The sequence below is a fragment of the Plutella xylostella genome, chromosome 4 (genome assembly GCF_932276165.1).
Source record: "Plutella xylostella chromosome 4, ilPluXylo3.1, whole genome shotgun sequence".
NCBI classification, from domain to species: Eukaryota; Metazoa; Arthropoda; class Insecta; order Lepidoptera; family Plutellidae; genus Plutella; species Plutella xylostella.
In genome coordinates, this window is record NC_063984.1 from 7,634,673 (window position 1) to 7,651,582 (window position 16,910).

General features: G+C 36.7%; 2 protein-coding genes across 2 annotated transcripts in view; both read left to right on the forward strand.

The window, feature by feature from the left end:
- The window catches only part of LOC105398425 (cAMP-dependent protein kinase catalytic subunit 3), a 37,073-nt gene extending 32,836 nt beyond the window's left edge, over positions 1-4,237 (forward strand). The window contains exons 6-7 of the mRNA XM_038121014.2: positions 2,415-2,492; positions 2,858-4,237. Coding sequence (XP_037976942.1) covers positions 2,415-2,492; positions 2,858-2,983 — 204 coding nt within the window. The 3' untranslated portion in view covers positions 2,984-4,237. The remainder of the gene's footprint in view (positions 1-2,414; positions 2,493-2,857) is intronic.
- A 1,835-nt stretch (positions 4,238-6,072) lies between these two features.
- LOC105398419 lies at positions 6,073-16,757 on the forward strand. The gene is made up of 17 exons (XM_048627879.1): positions 6,073-6,219; positions 7,330-7,469; positions 7,713-7,869; positions 8,153-8,282; positions 8,626-8,757; positions 9,137-9,247; positions 9,455-9,560; positions 10,145-10,295; positions 10,818-10,854; positions 11,845-11,878; positions 12,637-12,780; positions 13,913-14,069; positions 14,320-14,449; positions 14,776-14,907; positions 15,259-15,369; positions 15,649-15,754; positions 16,567-16,757. The coding sequence occupies exons 2-17, from the start codon at positions 7,331-7,333 to the stop codon at positions 16,716-16,718; spliced, it is 1,929 nt and encodes a 642-aa protein (XP_048483836.1). The 5' UTR covers positions 6,073-6,219; position 7,330; the 3' UTR covers positions 16,719-16,757.
- Positions 16,758-16,910: the final 153 nt, after the last annotated feature.

Below are 16,910 nucleotides of genomic sequence, written 5' to 3' on the forward strand. Positions count from 1 at the left end.
ATTATATGGCCTTGGCTGATTGATTTGCTAAAGCTAAAAAAAAGATCTAATATACAATATACATAGGTGCCTACGATACAGTTTAATTAAGTTCTTAAGATTCAACAGCCTGTCTGCTAGACCTGCTACTCGTTCTTCACATCAATCATGGGTTGTCAATCCTCGTGGCCAAGCCACAATTAGTTTTTCTGTTTAAAAAAAATTGCACCTGTTATGGGCATCATAGGTACTTAGTACATTAGTATAACGTAACCTAGTAGAAACTTATTATAATGTGTAGTGTTTGAAAACACACACCACAAGCACACGTAAAGTAGTAAAAAACTGTAAAATTCATGAGGTAAAGGTCACTCTTAATCCAATAATGCAGTTTAAATTGAACTCATAACACGCACGAGTAAAGAACGACACAACTTCCATAGTGTTACGTAGCGAGTGTGAGACATGGAACCACGCAGCCTTGCGCTTGACCCAGCCGCACTTCGCATTGAACTCTCAACATTATGCCCCAATACAGGGCTTGCTCTTGATATTGAACTAACAGTAACACTTACTATTATGGGAACATTCGGTTTTATGTGCATTGGAAATGCAGTAAATTTTCAATAACTTTAAAAATTATTCGTTATCTATGTATTTTTTATACCGACAGCGTTGGCGGCTTTCCAAAATCATCCATATTTAACTTCTAATCTTAACTTGTCTGCACAAGATTTTAGATTGCAAAATCCCACATCACTTTTTCTATATCAGCTGCTTGCATGCTCTCATGTTTATTAATATATTTCAAAGGATTTGAAACATATTGTTACGAAAAAACTCGTAATAGGATGGAATTTGTAAGTTTTAACAATAATGAAATGCAAATTAACAGAAACAAACGAATAGGAGCCTACATCTACATACTGCATACAGAAAGTATCTATAAAAAAGCTGAAAAAACACGACTTACACCACTTGCAGTGACATAATGGTAAAGCGCAGGTGCAGTAAGCATCATTACAGCTTTCACACTTGTCCTCAAAGCTGTAGAGGTGCACACACATGTCCACTTACTGTCAAACCGGCCGGTAGAAGCCGTTTCACCTCAGCGATGCCACCTACTCGCGTAAATCTCGGACACACGTAAGCAAGTGTATTGCTATTTTAAAAGCTGTTTCCGACCATGTGGCAGTTTTCACCGAGTTTTTGCGAAGCTTGTTGACACAAGCGACGAGGGATCGGCGGTAGGAAAGTTCTGAACCTACTAAATCTTATTATGAGGCACAAGAAAATGAATAAAATTTACATGAAAAAGATTTTACTATGATCAGCTATAGGACGCATAGAGGTGGGGGGAGGGGAGATGGGGGCAGCTTTTATGACGCTATTCGTAGTATGCCGCATGCTTAGCTCATAGCCTCATACACAAATACACAGCGACATAGCACATGCTACAGCTTCAGTGGGTAGACTGTTATTGTAGTAAGTAGTGAGTGAGTTTGGATAAAACACAGTGTTCTGATGTACTATGGCTAATCGTAATTGAAGTTAAAGCTCAATAAATTATCCCGGGGTGGCGCACCATAAAAAAGGCTAATTTACGATGCGTACTCGGACGTATTTCCACCCAGCAATAACAAGACTAATTCTGAACACTGACATTCGTTAGCTCATAACTAAACGATTAATGTTACTATAACTTTTGGTTGTCCAGAATAACTTTGAACAGGAGTTTTCACAGCCGGATGGTGTTAAATTACCGTTTCAGGCGATGCACTCTTGAAACTAAAGCTCTATTTGATCTTATAACTTCAAAGAATCTGCACTGCTTGATGTAATTAGATGTGTTTTCAGCTAGCTAGTGAAGCTAGTCCAATATCTCAGAAAAAAATATGCATTTTACTCTTACAAGCAATGAAAAAGTTCTATTCACGGTATACAGGGTGTTGCAAAAAGGGTAAGTATACTAAGCCGAAACCAGCATGTGCAGCATGTTATAGCTAAGCCCGAAACTGAAATCAGAATTTCAAAATTCGCGAAAAAAAAATCATTCTCCATAGTAAAACGTCACGTGACCAACTAAGTTTCTATGAAAAATGAAAAAATAATCACGAATTTTGAAATTCTGATTTCAGTTTTGGGCTTATATATAACATGCTGCACATGCTGGTTTCGGCTTAGTATACTTACCCTTTTTGCAACACCCTATAATATACAAAATACTTAGCCCCTGTTTCACAATGTCTGGTTAGTCGCTACCTGTCGGATAAAATACATGCTGTCACTGTCTAAAAAATAATAACAGAGAGTGACAGCATGTATTTTATCCGTCAGGTAGCCACTAACCAGACATTGTGGAACAGACCCTTATAATAACACGAACAACTTATGTATGACACTAAATTTAAAATAATATTATTATATTGTTTCAGTGTGGATCCGAGGATGTCAAGAGGCATAGATGGTTCAAGGTCATCGACTGGGCAGACGTCTTCATGAAGAAACTTCAGGTAATTATAAATTGCGACTAGACCTAAAGAAAGATAATTAGATATTACGTATGGGATTTACTTCATACGGCATATACTTTTGCTATTCAATATTCAGTGTGGTAGTAATCAGCGTCCACTGCACGCGTTCGTTATCGAATCACAGTGCCGTATTTATGGCGAATAGCGATATAGTGTCGTCTATCTATGTCCATAACGAACCTGTGTAGTGGCAGCTGGACTACAAAACAACGCGGAATTAAGTGTTAATTATCTGGACATATATGAATAGTATTAATAAGCTCTTAATAAAACTTATCCAAATATTCGGACACCATAAAATCACTTACCATACCATTAAAATAACCTATCCTTTTCATTTTTAGCCCCCAATCGTGCCTTCAGTGTCGTACGAGGGGGACACCTCTAACTTCGACGAGTACCCCGAGACAGACTGGAAGGCTGCCCGAGCCCTGGATCCCGATGAGCTGAAACTCTTCGCCAACTTCTGATCTCCTAGTACCAAGCACGTTGGCCGCTGATGATTTAACTTCCCGTGTAAATAGTAACTAGTATACTTATGTAAGAAGTTTAAATGATTGTCAATGACTAGTCGTATGTCCGTTTGAGTAGGTTTTAAGCATCGCCCAACATAAGAATTTTTAAGGCGATTTTTATCTTTCTAAAGCAAACGGGCATTATAATGTAATGGTTAGGTTTAAAATGCCTCTTGTTAGGCGACCGTTTCAACTAAGGTCGATATTTGATTCCATTTGACAAGTTAAGAGTTAATTGTAAAAGATGTTCATATTTTTGTTAATTGATAAGGTTTTAAAGAGGCAAGTGGCGCCATCTAGGTGAGTTAAACCGTCCCAGAGAGAGGCGAAGCGGGGCTTTGCTAGCATTTGTTAAATATAACGGTTTGGAGTTTATGTAGTCGCCCTATACCCAGTAGTGCACTAAAGTTTCCTTGGTCCCTAGTTGAGTGTCATGTTTTTAATAAAATGTGTATATACCTAGATATAGAATAGTCACTGTAAATAGTTTTCTAGTATTACGTACTAGTTTAGATGTAAAATGCTTAGAATTAATATCACGCCGTAGAATTCCATGCTTTCATTGCAAAATAATATTAAAGGCGTTTATTTAGGTGTATTGTTATTTAATTTTGATGTGAGTTTTACTGCATCGGTTGATTGTGATTTGTACGTTACTAGTTTTGGTAGGAGTTTAAGTTCACTATTTATGATTTGTTTAATTTATATATAAGTAATTATGAAAAAAAACTAATTCTTGCAACTAAGCAAGCCTCGTTGTTGATGTTTTTAACTCGGTGTGTACCTTCCCGTTGCCATACACACGTAGAATTTGTAGTGTTCACAAGAACATCATTTTTATGAAAATAAATAGGTACTTAACTAATTTATCTTTATATTTAAATCTTATCCATTTACTTTTAACTATACCTAATTATATTGTTAACAATATCCGCACACTAATTTTATTAGATGTATATTGTGTATGGTGTGAATCTACATTAGGTATCAAAATGTTCTAGCTGACAAAAACAACAATAACTTATGTAAGTACGTAAATAATGCCTATTATTTTGCATAACAATTATGTAACTATGAAGGTTTTTTTAATATTACTTACTTACATAGGTTAATAATTATACAGGAATTTATGACCCTTTATCTTATGATAGTTATCTTTATACGACAGAGTTGTATATTTATAATTAAATAAAATATGTTGTGCGGAAATCCAAAGTGTATTTATACCTACCTTTCATTATTTTTTTACTTTACCACGCAAGTATATATAAATAAAAATGGTAGGTACAGACCTACACGTTAGTTTCAATATGAAATGTTAGGGCGCTTACAAGAAGATGTAAATGGAAACAAAAAAGAAATAACAATTAGGTATTTGAGCTAAACTTTTCTATGTTTCAGTTTATTATTCCATGGGCAGCTCTTGAGCTCGCCTCGGCGTGGGGCAAATAAACCATACGTCATGGGGGATTGCATTGAAAATTCATAATGTGATTTACAAGCCAATAAAGTAAACGATTTATTATTATAAAAACTGAAACACCCGTCATGACGTGCACTAAAATCAGAGATCCTTCCGCAAACTTCGCACAGCACGTGGTTCAAGGTGGAAGATTTTAGAATATTCTTTAGTTATTCAGTGTGAGTATTTTTAAATCTGAAATGGGTCGTGGAATATATCCAACAGTAATTCACATAATTGAACAAATCTGACTATAAACAATAGCTGCCAAGACATTGTCCTACTTGTAAAGATATAAGCTAAAAATAGGTAAGTACCTATCTAAATCTTTAATTATACGTCCTTGAGATACTTACTATCTTGGACAGTAAAAGCAAAGCATCTGTCGAACTATGTTGTGGTAGAGGTAGATAGAGGTTTGTGTGTACAACATGGAAATGAGAAAGAAAATAGTATCCTTACTAGAACTGTAATAAAATGTACCATATGTGTTCAAACATAGGTACCTACCTATCTATTTGAACAGAATTAAGAATCTTTCAGAACGTACTTAATTATTGAAAATCGTCTACGGAACCCTTGCCCCATCCATCAGTTTCTTGTGAATTTTTAAATCTTTCGTCGCGACCACTCCGCCGCGATGCCGTCAACGCCAGTTGTTGCTAATAGCATATAACGGCACACTGCACGATACATTTAGACTAGTGGGATAAGATAATATGCTTGCTGGATAAAAATATGGGTTATGGATCGCTCAATGATACATCAGGTAGTTCACCCCACAGCTATTTCTGTAATGAAAGAGTTGAAAAGAAGAGGGAGTTTTCTGAACATTTGATCGACCGAAAATGTAGGTATCCTCCACCGGAATATAATATGTACTTTAATCTATAACCAGCAGCCACCAAAATTGCAGTCGAAGGTAAGCAAAGCTATTTTTTTCCATTACATTTTATTTTTAAGACTTATCATTATCAATCTTATCATACATAGGTATTAGGTAAGTATATTATTATATCCCACGCTTTATCTCTCTGTTATTACTACTACTAGCTTGCCTCGTCCATTTGTTCTGCTTCTAGAAGGATTTGAAGCTTTTATCTCTTTTATGAATTATGTTCATACAGTTTGTTGCCCTCCCAACTCATCACAATATTCAAGATGTTTGTATTTTTGTTATAGATTCTTTAGGTGATAAGTTCTGCGCATCAGTAGCTAATCTTAGCATACCCGCATATCAAACAGACAAGCGTACCTAGGTACTTCAAAAGTAAGCTGTTGAATTCCAGTTGAATGCTCGTCTAGATTGTACCTAAAGTCGATGCTTCAGCTACCTGCTCTGGGGTGTTAGTCCCTCATGGTATTTAGTAAAGAGTCTCTTTACCTGTTCATGATCTGCACTCAATACCTGGTCTACCCTAACGGTAGTTAGTTCTTCGACAGTTCCATTATCTCTCTTGTAGGAAGTTGGTCCGACGAAACTTCCCGAAACATTAGTCATTAGTTGTCATTGCTAGCTCTACGTAATAACGACGTATACCGGATCTAGACAACATTTTATCAGGTAAATAGACCATACGTAAAATACGTAGGCTTATCGATCGATAACTCATTCGAACTGAGGTAATCGCCATTATTCGTTATCGATGATAAACATATTTGATCAATTCTACTGACAAAAGTGTTGTGGCTGCTGAGTGATACGGGTATATCCTACGAGTGTATACAGGTAAGTGCACTTTGCACTAAGCTATATTTTTATTTATTTATAGATATAAATAAAACTATCTGGCTGAGTGAAAGCAATCAAATCAAGGCTCTGTATAAATCTAGTCCTAATGATCCTAATACACAAAGTTAAATGAGAAAAAAATTCTAGAAACATATTTTAGCCTCTAAGTGTTATTTTCTTACGGGGAAGATTTTATGGCGAAGGATCTTTTAAAAATTATTTAATTATACGTAGGTAGGTAGGCATTCTAATCTTCGAAGGTTCTGCTAGGTACTTTTATCTAAATAGGTAACGGAAGTCAATAAAATGCGCCACACGACACTAGGTAACAAATCTTTAAATATGTATAAACTTGGTGTAAATGATAAATGACATGATCCCGAAAATAATATCCACATGATCGACTGGTCTGACTGAATAATTTTCCCAACATAACTACGGTTTTTTTTAATTTAAAAAAAGATTTTTCCTACTGTAAGTACGTTGAATGGGAAAGGTCTTTTCATTTTGAAAAAGAGTTTGTTAGACTGTGCTTATCTAAGCTAAGCTATCAGTAGCATGGCACTTACAGTCTTACACCTTGTATTTAGGTGATTTATGCAAGAATTCTCGAAGATTCTATTTCTTATCTGCATAGGTACTGGAAGTCATAAACATGCACTTTTTCACGTAACAAAACTTTAACGACAATATAAAAATGACATGTGACATGCCACATGACTGGTCAAACTGACTAGCTTCGTTAAATATTAGATTATTTTATTAAGATTTCAGGTCATGAATAAAATCTACCAATAAATACCTACGTTTCTGCTGAACAATGTATTCGTAATGACGACAGGTAGCTTCTCAATATAATAGTCATAGGAATGAGTAGGTAATTGAGATTAAATACATGGATTAAAAACAAATCAGTATTTAGGATCGGACAATGACCGGAACACTTTAACTTTATCAATACTTGAAAGTTTACTGACCTTAATCCAATATATCTAGTGTGGGTTAAAACCCACTACGAATACTACGAGTACTAAAGTACTTCAGAGAGGTATTCGTAGTCATAGTTAACAGTGATCTTCTAATATTGAAGTATTTACTACTGAACAGAATGCCGACCCGACCGCTGTCTCCTGAACTTCAAGAGAAGGCCATCAAGGAGCTAAATGAAGATCCGAAAAGACTGGAATCAGATATTCGCCACATGAAGGAATGGATCTCGAAGCAATCTCATCTTAAAGCGAGGACAGGTAAAGTTACTAGCTACCTACCACCAGACCACGTTCAGTAGTACAAATATTATTTTCAGTCTTATCAAGATCAACATATTTTCAAGTTATTAACAAGAGCCTACTTTGCCATAGAAAGGTTATTAGCTGATTCTATGAACAATCATCTACCCATGTTTTGATTGTCAGGGCCATTTTCATATTATGATTTTTTTTATTGAATCTATGACCTGAATATTAATTTAAAATATATAATTTCCGCAGAAGACCAATGGATCGTCTCTTTCTTGCGAGGCTGCAAGTTTAGTCTGGAAAAAGCGAAACAAAAGATTGATTTGTACTACACCCTGTTTAACAGTTCTCCTGAATTTAACAGCGTGAGACATAACAGCCCAAAGTTCAATGAAATATTAGATACTGGGTAAGTGAGTGTAATACATCAGCTTATTTGGAGGAAGCTTTCAAGTCGACAAATAACTTTTTACAGAGTACTTAGTAGATTGGGATGATAATAAACTTTACACGACTTTTTGAAAATAATTCATCTCTAACAGTCTATCTATAGGTTCGTTGTCTAATTGTTAAAAGCATTGAAATAAAGATTACTCTTATTCGACCGAACCCAACTAACCGCACTATCTCTTCAAAACTACGTATTTCCTCAACTAAGAATAACCCCAATTTACTAAATTTGTTTTTTTCAGATGCTTATTAATTCTACCGAAGCCATCAGCGCCGGACGCTCCTAAGGTGGTAATAATTCGGCCCGGCGCCTTCGATGCCAACAAAGTACACATTAGCGAATGTATGGCAGTTCTCAATATATTGCAAGAGGTTGGTATATATACCTACATACATACCTACATATGACATGAAATCAGAATGAATTTAGAAAAACAGTACCTAAGTGTTGAATTTCGATGTAATTAAACTATAGGATTTTAGGATTTTTTTGCTGCAATACCGTGATAGCTTGTGTATAATGTGTAGGGTTGTTTACGAGTCATTTATGAGGAGAACTCAGCTCAAGGGTCTATGTCACAAACACTCTTATACAAGACAACTCTGTTATTCTCACAAGTTTTTCGAAATCGGTAAAAAATACTCAATCATCTTTGAATATATATGTACCTACTTTCAAAACCTATTTTTATACATTATCCTGTATATTTTTCAGATTCACTTACTGGATGACGACAACGCCTCAGTGGCCGGCGTGGTGGTCGTGCTGGACCTGGACGCGGTCACCATCAACCACTTCTTCCAGATGACTCCCATGCAGATGAAGAGGATGGTGGTCGCCTCACAGGTACACTATTAGTAATAGTCTATTACGTTTCCTAAGCAATTAAAAAAAAATAGCTTATGCGATCTCAGCTTTTTGAATATTCGTGTTGCGACTAGCAAGAGCGAAGGGCTGCTCTTCGGCTACCGTACCACCACCGACATATTAGCAATTAACAATTTTCGGTGGTAGTAACCCCTCTTGGCCTTGCAAGACCGTCTACCGTATATATGGCGGCGGCTGCGGGCGGTCCAATTGTAATTTATTTAAAGGGAGTTTCTGTCCTACAACACAGTATTAGCCTATTAGATTTTTTTTCTTGAACTACGGAAGGAATATGAAGATATATTAATTAGATCAAACCGGATCAATTTTCTAATATTGCTTTTTATACCATTTTCAGGATGCATCGCCTCTTCGATTAAGAGGGCAGCATTATTTGAATACTCCTCCTGGTTTCGAGACCATATTCAATGCGATTAATTCATTACTGAGCGATAAAAACAGAAGCCGGGTAAGTTATTCATAGTATTTATTTATATAAAGTCAAGTAAAAACCCTCATTTTATATTATACTCTTATATTAATAACGTATTACGCTAAAAATCGTTCATAGGGACCCTCTCAAAGACTTTCACAATATTTTGACGTCGTAATTGATGTCGAATTAACTTAATAAATTTTAAACCATCAATAATAAATAATCATAATTTTTTTTCAGTCGTTTGTCCATAATAAAAACTACGAAGAGTTTTACAAACACATACCCAAGAATATCCTGCCCGAGGAATATGGAGGAACAGCGGGAACTGTGGCAGACAATATCGGTGAGTTAAAAACTTGTTAAAAACCAGCATGCTTTATAGGCATCAGACAACACCTACATATTTTACATAATACATCTGTCCATGCGACCCTGGGTTCAATTCTGGGGCTTAATTCCTGTCATGCATATTATATTACCTCACCTTATATAAACATAGATATGTAAGTACCTAAAGTATTAATAATTGCCTGTTTTATTGTATTAAGAGAGTGCTATGTCCGCCATCAAACTGCTGCGCAGTTTGGCAGACCTAAATTGTAATACCAATTAAGAAAAATATATGAATAAACTTTATAAAAAAAAAATATGTTGTTTCCGGTCGGATGGAACTGATATTTTAATACGAGCTAGATGGACTGTCAGTGCAAAAGAAACGTCTCGACAAATAACACCTTACTTCTGCCACTGAGCACTTATTTTGAATTGGTTCGATTGTTGTCATTGTGTTGAAGTTAAAATGGTAGCTTGTACGTGCGAAGCACGCGGATGTCAGCTCCATAAGCTACTTTGTTTTTAACCGACTTCGTAAAAAAGAGAAGGTTCTCAATTCATCTGTAAGTAAGTATGTATGTTTTTCTTTTCCAGATTACTGGAAGAGCAAAGTGAAGGAGTACAAGACGGTGCTGGAGGAGTCCCTGCAGTGCGGCGCGGACGAGGCGCGGCGCCCGGAGAAGAGCAAGCCGGCGGCTGACGACTTTGGCGTCGAGGGGTCGTTTAGGAAACTTAATGTTGATTAGTGGGTTAAACGTAGCGTGGCTAGACTAAAAATTCACGCGGAGCTAATGAGAATAGTGGTAGAGGACTCTATATATGAGGAAAAGCTAAGTTAGGAGCTGCTGCGCGAGCCACTAGTCTATCTCATTGTAAAACGTGCCGATTGCACGACAGCTCTCGTTCGTTATGTTCGTTAGTTTTTCGTCAGTATGGAGTAACCTCCAGTGCCGTATTTCGTAAGCTAGAGTGACCCTGTTGTTGTAAAAGGGGGCCTGCTAGGAAAATCTGCGGTAGATTATATTGCCCGCAAACTATGTAAGCACACTTACGAGCAATGAAAAAGTTCTACCTGTCAGTGACTTTCCATCTATCTATTATTTAAGGTGGGCCATTATGCGTGAAAAACCTATGAGTTGAATAGCTATTAAGTCACCCAAGCTCACGCCAGGAAGCCAGTGACGTTTCATATCACATTGGAACCTTTTCATTGCTCATGAGTTTAGTAACTTGGGTTACGCTACCGTCCTATTTTTTTTCTTATCAGCACTTCACTTGGCCTGTGGAATGGAAAATATATTATGGTATTGGTTTTAGAAACTAACTTAACTTTATTTTTAAAACGCCAAAAGTTATAACACTTAGGTAGGTACTAGGTACCATATAAATAAATATTTATTTAATATAGGGTTTCATTCACGGGACTACACAGTCCACGGTGGTCTTAATAACTTTACATTTACAGGGTCTGTGTGAAACCGTAGGCAAATTGACATAGAAATTATTTTGAATATATATATAGACTTTCTTTACTTACTTAAAAAGTCAAGTGACTGATAAACTTTCATAGATAAGTAAAAAAAAAAACCCGTAGAAAGGTACACGGGGAGAATAGATACACCCCTTTACGTTTTTTTCATATTTTAACGCATAATATCATGTACCTACCTACACTTAAAAATGCATTAATTTCTTAGCAATAAATTTTAATTATTAAAAAAAAATACATTATGATCGTTTACGGAATTAAGTGTGTTGGTAACCAATAGGATACAAAATAATTCAATAATGATTTTTACTTTTTACCTTTGTATGTTTGTGATTTTAAATAAATATATTATTCAATTATAAGGTATCCTAAGGTCCTGTTGTGACTGTTTTATTTGTGATCGGACGAATTAAAAGTGATACTTAATAAAGTATTGAAAGAGTTTTTTTTACAAATGTTCTGTGTTTCATTTCTTCTTTTACCTTTGATCAAACATAATAATCATTTATGATGCCATCGTGATTATGCGAAATTACCACTTACGTAAAATAATAAAATATAAGTACATCAATTACTTACTATCTGTAACATGTAACAATAAATTTGTTTGCAATCAATTATTGTAAGTACTATCAGAAAGGCATGGAATGGAACATTGTTTTGAAAACAGGTGGGCATTTCCCCGATAGTATGGAGGGACATACTGAATTTATCTGTAAGAAGAATTATTAATCAGTAATGGAGCGTTATCAATTTGATAAATGTATATTTGATATTTAATATTTCCAGTTGGCAAAACAGCTAGGGCCGAACCGACAGTTTTTTTGCACTCATTTCTTGTAAGTTTTTAATATTACTTTTTGAATTTACTACGTAAGAGCCATATATTTTTTCATAATAATTTCAGAATGTTAACAGTGTAATGAGTTTAGAAACTTTTGTATCAACACTTAGGTACTCGAGCTTCAATTAAGTGTACCAAAGTGGTGATTGTCATGAAAAAAAAAGAATAGTGTTTAGATACGAACTTCAGTAGGGTCTACCTCTATCGGACTACTTATCTGAAGACCATCTGATGTGTGTTTGCCAATAGAAAACCAATATCGATATCGTTATTTTCCTAAACTATTTTTTTATATTGTGAACCGTATCTACTCAGAACTCTTATTTGATCTAGTCTAGTTCCGCTCTAGTGTTAACGCCACGCTTGAAAAAGGCGATAATTTTATTGATATAACGTAAGACATTTTTTGATCTCGAAAATTTATTGGATGTGAATTAATTGAAAATGGGTTTAAAATGTACTTCAAGAGTATCAATTATTTCTATTGGATAAGATAATTGTTAATCCACATGTCTTAATATCTTCCTAATTGGACATAAGTCAGGGATTTTCCTTTATCTTAATTATATTTATGATATGACAATGATATTGTATTCTTTAAAATGTAAAACTTACACTAACCTTAAGAGAAAGTTTAACAAAGTTAAAATATTTCATTAGTTTCGATTGGACCTCCAGACAAAAGCGCAGAGTTAAAATAGGGTGACCATCTTTACACTACTTTTTGACTATGAAGAAAATGTAACATTTCAGTCATCATGCCCGTCCGTCCATTGACCCCGGAGCTGGCGGAGAAGGCTCGGCTGGAGCTGAACGAGGACCCGAAGCACCTGCAGGACGGCATCGCCTACCTCCGGGACTGGATCTCCAAGCAACCACATCTTAGAGCCAGGACAGGTAGGCGAGGTTTGCTGTTAACCTGACAGCAAAGCGGCATGCCAAAAGTGGGGTTGGAATAATATAGAGACCAACGAACGGGGCAATGATAGCTTATTAGGAGAAAATACTTGAGGCTTATATACTTGCTCGATGATGACCTACTTAATTATTTGACCAGAAGGCCTAGAAGAACTGATAACTTTTCACACATTTTGACGTGAGCGTCTGCGCCTCATTCTGGGCAATAAGTGTATAGATGTGCCTGACAAGGAAAGGCAAAGGAAAGCAAGAGTAAAGGATTTGGTGATATTATTTATGATATCTTCGATCCTCTTATTACTCGTCGAAGTTATAGGTTAAAATAGTTTTAAAGAAAGTACTTATTTGAATTCTCATAAGGAATATCTAAATAACAGCAGGTTCAAAAATAACAAACACGTATCACCATCTAAAGTGTAACTATTTATACCTACCAACATTTTAATATTAAGTTCACGTAGGTACTATGGTGCCAAATGAATGTAATTGGGTACTTAAATACTTATAACATTCACAGCACGCGTTGCCAATGACCTTTCATTATTTATTTGCTTCCGAAAAAGTCTTCCTTCCTTGCTTTGTTTCATTTAATATTCAACATTGTTTTCTCCTAATAAGCTATCTACTTACATGTACTCGTAATTAGCATGTTTTGTGTGTTCATTTGATTCTCATTTCTAACTTTGGATTCAAATCACTAAGTTATTTTTTTTTTTAATATCCCTGTTGAACACTTGTCTGTTGAAACAATGTGATTCAGAGTCAACTATTTTTTGAGATTTGTGGTCTCAAAGTTTTTAAAGAAGTCTTTTCGTTACAATTCGTTAGCAAACTTCCCCTAAAGGGTCTATTATTATTATCTGTGGGGCTGTACTAAAAAACACTGCACCTGGCCCTGGCTGGAACCATTTTGCACTGAATTTCCTTCTTAGGGCTTGTTTACAAAACTGCGTTGCTACGTGTCGAATTTTCCCTGATAAACTGTTTCTGACAGCCGTAGATTTTTGGGATGCGACGTGGAAACGCAGTTTTTAACACACCAAGCCCTTGATATTTAAAACATTTCCCACCACGCCGCTGCACCACTAATGAGCTCTGCTTACATTTCCAGACGAGCAATGGCTGGCGGCGTTCCTGCGCGGCTGCAAGTTCAGTCTGGAGCGGACCAAGGAGAAGATCGACCTGTACTACTCCCTGAGGTCCACGGCTCCAGAGCTGAGCTGCGTCAAGTACTCAGACCCCCGGTGCAAGGTCATCTTCCAGCATGGGTATGTTGTTTGTTTCTTATTTATTTAGTTATTTAACTGTTTATTGCTCAAATATATATAAGTGTAAAAAAGGTGGGCTTAATGCTAAAAGCACCAGCCAACCTACAGGTTATCTTCATGTACCAGACCAGATCCAATATATAATAGGGTTTGTTTCTTGACGAAAATAAATCTGTGTATGCCATTGAAGTTGTCTTGAAATAGAAAAGCCACAAAATAACGATGATCTTAATAATTTTCTCATGTATAGATTCCAGATTATGCTGCCTAAGGCCGCTTCTCCGACGTCACCCAAAGTGGCGATCATCAGGCCCGGAGCCTGCGACCCCGCCAAGTTCAAGATCACTGAGGTCTTGTCCGTCTCCTACATTAAACAACAGGTAAGACATTATGGGTATAATGTTCGATGTATTTACGTGACGGTTAATAATGTTCGATGTATTTACGTACGTTAAAACGGTAGCTAGGGAGTTACTAGTAAATGAAAAATTACACACTACAGTTTATGTCACCGACCTATCGCATGTTTACATAATATGTACAGCGAAAAGAAAATAACCTCTGACTACCCCTTCAGGGATTACAGTGAGCATATAATTATGTACTTATGTAAGTTTCTGTCAGACAGTGTAGTTCAGACCGTGGTTTATGAAAGACAATGATGCTGATGAAAACAATACTCACTAGCATTTTCTTTAATTTTCAGTTATCCCTGCTGAACGATGACCAGATGGTGGTGTGCGGTGCCACGTCCATCCTGGACCTGGAGGGCTGCACCATGGGGCACTTCGCACAGATGACGCCCTCGCTCATGAAGAAGATGGTCGTCTCTGGACAGGTATGACGGACGCTATTGGCAATTGTATTTAAGTAGGTACTATCTGCAGATGATTGTTGTAGCGAAAGGAGATTACACGATACACATCAGGGCTTTTTTATGGCTATTAGACAAAATCTTCTTTATGAAAAGCAAATTTAAATCTTCTTTATGAGAAGCAAAATATATATATATACTATAAAAATATCCAATATTTAGCCATACCTATACCTAGCCGCCCTAGCCGAGAAAGATTACAATAATTATCAATTTAACACAACAGTTTTTGCATCTAAGTTTCCTACAAAATGTAGTTGGGCTTGAAAAACTAATGTATACTTACTATTTATGATTTATAAAACTTGTTTCCAGGACGCGACTCCGATCCGTATGAAGGGAGTGCACTACCTCAACACGCCTCCAGGATTCGAAACCATCTTCAACTTCATGAAGACACTGCTCAATGAGAAAAATAGAACCCGGGTGAGTTTCATTTAAGATGTTATTTCTACTCTTTTTTTGTATTAGCTACTTACCTATGTTAGTCTTTCATGTCTCAGCCAATCTACTTATTAAGTTTAGTTTTTTGTTTAGTTTATTTGGTAGTGAGGTTTTATTAAATTTAAAATATACATTGAATTATGTTTAACGACAACGACAGCTCTCATAAGAATAGGGCTAACATACAATCCATACCTTAATTGTACTTGCTAAATACTACCTGCTGTGTGTAATTTATAATTATTTTGCTTTCCTAAACAGTTGCACGTCCACAACAAGAACTACGAAGCTCTGTACAAGCACGTGCCGAAGGAGATATTGCCGGTCGAGTACGGAGGCAGCGGCGGCACTGTGCAGGAAATTAAAGGTAAGTATACTTTCACAATTACTTATAAAATAATGACTTTATAAAAAATCCTTTGGCAACAGGAAAAAATCCTTCATATGACGGAAAACATTCTAAGGCGAAACGAAACTCGCGAGTCAAAGGTCTAACCCACCAATGGAGCACTAAAAAGTCCGCGGACTTGAAACCGGCGGATGCTCTCTGGCTCGTTATGCTTGAAATTCGGTCCAAAAACCCACCAGTGAATCTGGCGTGCCGCCGAGCCTACAGTCTTTTAAATGAAGTAAAGTGACAAAGACCCTCGGTCTAGAAGCACGCCATGACTTTGCCAATGGTCTTATCATTGGGACACTTAGGGCCACTTGCACAAACATATTAAATCTAGATTTAGTGTTAAATCTCGATTTAGTGTCAAATTTTATATGGACTGACGTTTCTTAAATCGAGATTTGACACTAAATCTAGATTTAATATGTTTCTGCAAGTGGCCCTTAGACTGATTGGTTTGCTTATGGATCACCAACGCGAATCGACGAGCCAACGAGCCAAGTTGGCTCGCCAGTGGATCCTCGCTTGTCAAACCTGACGAAACTTGTATGGATCTGAGTTCCGTTGTTTCACAGGCGAGTTAGTTTCTGAGTTCAGTTGTTTCACAGGCGAGCGACACTGCTTCATCGTGTTAAAAGATAATGTGCCGTTGGTGGTACAGTGGTACAGCTGGTCTACCCGAAAGAAGTTTTTCAGCAGATAAAAGACGATACTACGATAAAATCACTTAATCGCAGCTTGCAACAACAACTATCAACCCTTTAACTCACATCATCACATTCCAGATCACTGGTGGAAGGAGATCGAGGCCCACAAAGACTGGCTGGAGGAGGACCTGCAGTTCGGCACGGACGAGGCGCGCCGCCCCGGCAAGCCGCGGACCGCCGAGGAGATGTTCGGCATAGACGGCTCCTTCAGACAACTGGAGTTCGATTGAGTGTTGGGCGGAATAAAGAGTGTTGTGGTTGAAGATGGATATGTTTTTTTAAAATATAATTCTTACTATGGTACTTTTGGAGAAATCCGTGTTCATAACAATATCCCGTGCGCGTTCCGTTGTAGTCTGTAGCAGATAGTTTCAATGCACTTAGTATAAACTATACTACCTAGATGGTTTAATAATGTTGTG